At 34.8% G+C, this 6,776-nt stretch overlaps 1 protein-coding gene across 1 annotated transcript; it reads left to right on the top strand.

Moving 5' to 3' along the window:
- Positions 1 to 301: 301 nt before the first annotated feature.
- On the top strand, positions 302 to 3,616 carry LOC142161803 (glucose-6-phosphate/phosphate translocator 2, chloroplastic-like). The gene is made up of 5 exons (XM_075223486.1): positions 302 to 1,080; positions 1,165 to 1,390; positions 1,945 to 2,167; positions 2,667 to 2,880; positions 3,252 to 3,616. The coding sequence occupies exons 1-5, from the start codon at positions 559 to 561 to the stop codon at positions 3,261 to 3,263; spliced, it is 1,197 nt and encodes a 398-aa protein (XP_075079587.1). The 5' UTR covers positions 302 to 558; the 3' UTR covers positions 3,264 to 3,616.
- Positions 3,617 to 6,776: the final 3,160 nt, after the last annotated feature.

Below are 6,776 nucleotides of genomic sequence, written 5' to 3' on the forward strand. Positions count from 1 at the left end.
ATTGATTTGGTGTATGTTTTTATCAAGTACCTAACTTAAACCATTGATCACTTAAGACGGAAGAAGAGAAAGATAATACGAAATTATAATTTGACTAAAATCATCACAAGTCAACAACTTCAAAATCCTCCAAAACGAACTTACGAAGAAAAAAGAAAAAGATCTTGAGATTCATACTAAAAAAATGCTTAAAATTGAATTGGAAACTGTTAAGAAATAACGAAGGAGGCCAAGAATCCAAATTCAATTTGTGCACAGTTTCAACTATTCTAAGAAACACTGCATTTTGTGACTCGATTAGAATTTTCACCATTTGCCTTTTGCAACATGTTTATAGACAGCACATTTACAACTACCCTTCTCTACCTCGAGAGGTCGGTCACCTTATTGCGCCCCCCCCCCCCCCCAACAACAACCCAACCAATAAAAATAATACTATAAATTCAAGCCCCCGCAAAGCATCTCTCTCCATAGTTACAATTTTAGCTACGTATTAGTCTTCTGGCCATAGCATTATACTTCATTTATTTCCACTCTTAAGTTAAGAATTAGTACAAGATGGCCTTCTCTGTAGGGAAATCTTTTGGACTTTCCACAACTTTTGATCCCCTGCAACAAAATATTTTCAGTTCTAAACCTTATGTTTCATCATTTTTCTCCAAGAAAATTGCCCTGCAAAAGTGTGACAAAGCCAATATTCTGTCCAAAAAACCTCTGTATATTTCAGCAGTTAGTGGATTTGGACATGTTGATGAATCAAAATCTAGGGACAAATTGGTCCAATGCAATGCCTATGAAGCAAGCAGACCACAGTCAATACCAATTAGCATTGATTTTGATCAAGAAACTCAAGTTGCTGCAGCTCAGAAGCTCAAGATTGGGCTTTATTTTGCAACATGGTGGGCTTTGAATGTGGTGTTCAATATTTATAATAAGAAGGTTTTAAATGCCTTTCCATTTCCATGGCTTACTTCCACTCTTTCACTTGCTGCTGGCTCTCTCATTATGCTGGTTTCTTGGGCTACTAGAATTGCTGAAACTCCCAAAACTGACATTGATTTTTGGAAAGCTTTGTTTCCTGTAAGTAAATGATGGAATATAAATTGTTTTTTAAGGTTCATTTTGGACATTGAATTCTTACTATGTGTTGTGTTTTGTTAATAGGTTGCTGTGGCGCATACAATTGGACATGTGGCTGCAACAGTAAGCATGTCAAAAGTTGCAGTTTCATTCACACACATAATCAAGAGTGGAGAGCCTGCTTTCAGTGTTTTGGTTTCAAGTTTACTTTTGGGTGAAACGTTTCCATTGCCAGTTTACCTTTCACTTTTGCCAATAATTGGTGGTTGTGCACTTGCTGCTGTTACTGAGCTCAATTTTAACCTAATTGGTAATTTACAAATCAATCTTGGCTATTTAATACTTTGAAATTTATTGGCCCGACTAACGCACATTTGCACCATCTAGGATCCCCTAAAGGGAAGCACTCCCGAATAGGCTTGAACTCGAAACCTTCATTCATTCATGGAAATCATCTAGTAAGGAAGAAGTGAGCTCTAGCCTTAGTCTTAGTAAGCCCACTCCGATCAGCGGCGAGGCTAAGAATTTTTCCAAGGGTGTTCAAATTTAAAAGAAGTAAAAAAAATTCTAACAAAAAGTGTTTAATATGTGTTATATACCTCTAAAACGTAATATTTTATCTATGTACACAGTGCAATTTTTCGACGAAGGGTACTCAGTTGACCACCCTCATGACTATGTGGCTTCGCCATTGACTCCGACTTATGGCTTTTTGATGATTTCAACCAGACAGAAGCTGAGAGTGGTTAAGAGTGCAAGAATCTTATCCATCCCGCCATACTACTTAGTAGTAGTCGTCAAGTTTTAGAGTTATATGAGATTTATGTTGCTAATAATGCAATTCTTGATGTTAATAACATGCAGGTTTTATGGGGGCAATGGTATCAAACTTGGCATTTGTATTCAGAAACATATTCTCAAAGAAAGGGATGAAAGGGAAGTCTGTTGGAGGGATGAATTACTATGCTTGTCTTTCCATTATGTCTCTTTTGATTCTTACACCCTTTGCCATTGCTGTGGAGGGTCCACAAGTATGGGCACTTGGTTGGCAGAATGCAGTCTCCCAAATTGGTCCTAATTTTGTATGGTAAGTACAATACTTTTTACTAATATATTAATACTTGGTTTTAATATTCCCTACTAAATTTAATTCTTCAAGTTAGCTTCTTGATGACTTTAGATTTTACTTAATGAAATGGAAATGGGAAGTGATATTAGATATTTGAATAATTATCTCGATCAGATGAAGGTTTGATATTGACATAAGAACAGAAAATCATATACAAGTTCTAAGTACCAACTTGCTGTAGGATCTCATGTCACTTTCAGTTTCTTTTAACTGCAAATACAAATGTCTTCTCACATGTTTCCATTGCTCATAGTTTATACTTATTGCATATGTGGTTCTGGTGCAACGTAACTTGCAGGATCTTTAAAAACCTAAAAGAAAATCGAAGATTTGCAAGATTTTGTTTAACTTTGTTTGGTCAATTCTTAGACTTGAGGTTTTGTATATATGTATCATGTGTCAGTAGTCTATATAACAACATATAAACTTATGGTTCTTGAAATTGCTCTTGGTTTAGGTGGGTTGTGGCCCAGAGTGTGTTCTATCATTTGTACAATCAAGTCTCCTACATGTCCCTAAATGAGATCTCCCCATTGACATTTAGCATTGGTAACACTATGAAGAGAATTTCAGTCATAGTTTCCTCCATCATCATATTCCAAAATCCAATTCAACCAGTGAATGCCCTTGGTGCGGCCATTGCAATTTTTGGAACTTTCCTCTACTCACAGGTAAAAATACATTCATATGTTTTGTATTGTTGTCAATGTGAATGACTTTTCATTGTTAGTCTGGTACCTATGTTGCTTGTACTCTCCAAAAATATCGCTAGGTGCGAGTCGTATCCTCCAAAAGTAGTACATTTTTGAAGGATCTGATACGGGTACGGCAACATTTTGAAAAGTTCGTGCAATATAGCTGGGACCAATAAAGATCCAAATGAATCTAGCACATTTACAACTTGTTGCTTGTTTTCATCCTTGGTACCATCACTGCACTCCATACTTTGACAACTAGACTTGTGACAACTCAATACAAACCATAACATCAATTTTAAACCTTTTTTTTTTTGATTAATTTTGTCCTTATGATTTTCATGCAGGCAAAGCAGTAAGAGAAGTTTGGCTAGAAAGTTAAGTGGAGAAAGGGGAGATTCTGACTTGAGTCGTTGGGAATTAAAAGATGGGCAGCAGTGGACTAACATTTTGTAATAGAAGGTTGACATTGACTTTTAGAATAACTATCTACAAGTAAATATGAGAGGCAAATGATCATGAATGAATGACTATGGCTTTCTTAGTGATGGAAAAGTTGAGAAAAGAAAATAGTGCTGCCCTTTCCCAGCTGCAAACTTCTACACAAGATTTTTTATTATATAGCAATGTTGTATGAAGTGATGGTTATGATAAATTTATTATTCCTTATTATGATTGTAGATTTTGTAATATACTCATATGATTTTTTTTATGTGCTTGGAGTGCACCTTAACTTGCAAACAGTTATTTTAATTCTTTGAACTGACCAAACTTGGCTTGGCAACAGTAGCCTACATCTTACATGCCAATACAAAGATAATGTCACTTTCTAGTAGTCAAACGGCAAAATTGAATGAAACAAGTTTTGACTAATAATTAATACCAAATGTCAGCTTGACTCATTTGCTAAACCAAAAGCTATTCAACCTTAAATTTGGAAGCGAAAACTTTCATTTTGTTCAAACTTTGGTGCTACAAGGCTCCATTCGCCTCTAGGCAAAATGCTATTATTACCCCTTTGCTATTAAATAATACTCCCTCCATTTCATATTGAATGAGGTAGTTTGACTCGACACGGAGTTTAAGAAAAAAGAAAATGACTTTAGGAACTTGTGATCTTAAAAGCTTAAGGGGTAAAAAGTTTGTGGGGCCATAACATTTGTGTGGCTATAAAAGCTTCTCATTAAGGGTAAATGGGTAAAATGAAAGAGTTTAAAGTTGAATTATTTTCAAATTTAGAAATGTATCATTTATTTTGAAACAGACTAAAAGGAAAGTACCTCACTTAATATGAAACGGAGGGAGTAATAGGTTGTTAGGAAGACGCCCAGTTGAAGTTTAACTTAGGAAGACAAAATGTTTTGGTCCTTTTATATTTGTACATAGAACTGTTACATACTGTTTACCTTGAAAATGATAATTACAATTAGATTTGATTTTGTGGTTCTAAAATATGTGATTGTTATAAAATAATAAAAGGAGAAGAAGAGTATTGCATAGAAAAATAGGGAGAGAGAATTCTTTTTGATTTTAGGATGAATTACAATGGAATAGAACCCTCTATTTATAGGAAAAAAGTGACTTAGCCACCAAGTAATAAACCCTAGAATCTCTCTAAATATAGACATTCACCATAAATAAAATTCTATTTATAACACTCCCCCTGAATGCTTATTCAATAGATAATGTGTCTTGTTAAAACCTTAGCTAAAATAAAACTCAATGGGAAAAAAATTCTAGAAAAGAAAAAAGAGTACACATATCTAATAATACGCCTTTTGGTTGCCTCGTTAAAAACCTTTCAAGGAAAATCCAGTGGGACAAAACTTTGTAAGGGAAAAAGAGTGCAACATGCATTAAATCCACCTGATGAGAGCATCAACTCACATCCTTGAGCCTTCGCATCCCAATCTTGTACACTAGCTTCTTGAAGGTTGACGTCGGTAGAGATTTGGTGAACAAATCATATTTTCACTTGAACGAATTTGGTGCACATTAATATCACCATTCTTTTGAAGATCATGTGTGAAAAATAACTTTGGTGAAATGTGCTTTGTCCTATCTCCTTTTATGAATCTTCTCTTCAATTGGGCTATGCATGCTGCATTGTCTTCATACAAAATCGTGGGTAGTTTGTCATATTTCACACCATATTTGTCTCGAATAAGATGTATTATAGACCTCAACCATAGAAATTCTCGACTTGCTTCATGAATAACAATTATCTCAGCATGATTAGATGAAGTAGCCACAATTGATTGCTTAGTCGATCGCCAAGATATGGCAGTGCCTCCACAGGTAAACACATAACCTGTTTGAGACCGAGCCTTTTGTGGGTCAGATAAATACCCAGCATCGGCATAACCAACATAATCAGGATTGCAATTATTGCCATAAAATAAACCCATATCGATAGTTCCTTTTAGATACCGCAATATGTGTTTGATTCCATTCCAATGTCTTCTTGTGGGAGCCGTGCTATATCTTGCTAAGATATTAACTGAAAAAGTTATGTCAGACCTTGTAGTGTTAGCAAGATACATTAGTGCACCAATTGCACTAAGATATGGTACTTCAGGACCAAGTAGCTCTTCATTCTCTTCTTGAGGTTGGAATGGATCCTTATTCACATCAAATGAACGGACAACCATCGGAGTACTTAATGGATGTGCTCCATCCATGTAAAACCGTTTCAATACCTTTTCTATGTAGGCAGATTGATGAACAAAAATTTCGTTTGCCAAATGTTCAATTTGCAAACCAAGACATAATTTTGTCTTTCTGAGATCTTTCATCTCGAATTCCTTCTTTAAATAATCAGTTGCCTTTTGGAGTTCTATAGGAGTTCCAATAAGGTTTATGTCATCAACATATACGGCAAGTACAACAAATTCCGATGTTGTTTTCTTTATAAAAACACATGGACAAATGACATCATTTATATAACCTTCCTTTAATAAATACTCACTAAGACAATTATACCACATACGTCCTGATTGCTTTAGACCGTACAAAGATCTTTGCAATTTGATTGAAAATATTTCCCGGGACTTTGAATTATGTGTGTTATGCATTTTAAATCCCTCGGGAATTTTCATGTATATCTCATTATCAAGTGAGCCATAAAGGTAGACGATAACCACACCCATTAATACCTTTATGGTAATAATTTTGTCTTCTTTCAGACGTATCATATAGTACTATCACATTCTCTTAAGGGAATGAGAATGAAGCAAATTCAATGGGACGAGTTTTCACTTCTTTTGCCCACAATCATACATGAATTTGATTATGACAAGATAGAGAAATTTTACCACTTCGAGTGGTTGTAATTTCTTACAAACTCTATTCGAGTTATAATCAAAGTTTATTGTCTTTGCTTGTATTTAAAATCAAATTATAGAATTCAAGAATTTAAAAGAGAGAAATAAAGTAAAATACTTACCTTAAATCTAGAATTTAATCATGAAGGAAGTTCATGGAATAATTGACAATCATTATGCTCAATCCTAAAGCTTCTACTCAATAGGTTAGAGTCTCGTGCTGAGAACGTGTTATAAAATAATAAAAGGAGAAGAAGAGTATTGCAGAGAAAAGTAGGGAGAGAGAATTCTTATTGATTTTGGGATGAATTGCAATGGAATAGAACCCTCTATTTATAGGGAGAGAGTGACTTAGCCACCAAGTAATGAACCCTAGAATCTCTCTAAATATAGACATTCACCATAAAAAAAATTCTATTTATAACAGTGATCTATTTTTATGCTAGGCGTTAGGCAATTGATGCTAAGTGAAAGACTTGGAAACAAGATAATAGCTTGAAAATAACGTGATAACCAAACCGAGTGGCTAATAATCGGGGCCTCGAGGTC

The sequence above is a fragment of the Nicotiana tabacum genome, chromosome 10 (genome assembly GCF_000715075.1).
Source record: "Nicotiana tabacum cultivar K326 chromosome 10, ASM71507v2, whole genome shotgun sequence".
NCBI classification, from domain to species: Eukaryota; Viridiplantae; Streptophyta; class Magnoliopsida; order Solanales; family Solanaceae; genus Nicotiana; species Nicotiana tabacum.

Coding starts and splice junctions, on each gene's coding strand:
- LOC142161803 (XM_075223486.1), top strand. CDS start 559: ATGGCCTTCTCTGTAGGGAAATCTTTTGGACTTTCCACAACTTTTGAT. Junction 1,391..1,944: donor GCTCAATTTTAACCTAATTG/GTAATTTACAAA, acceptor AATAACATGCAG/GTTTTATGGGGGCAATGGTA. Junction 2,168..2,666: donor ATTGGTCCTAATTTTGTATG/GTAAGTACAATA, acceptor CTCTTGGTTTAG/GTGGGTTGTGGCCCAGAGTG.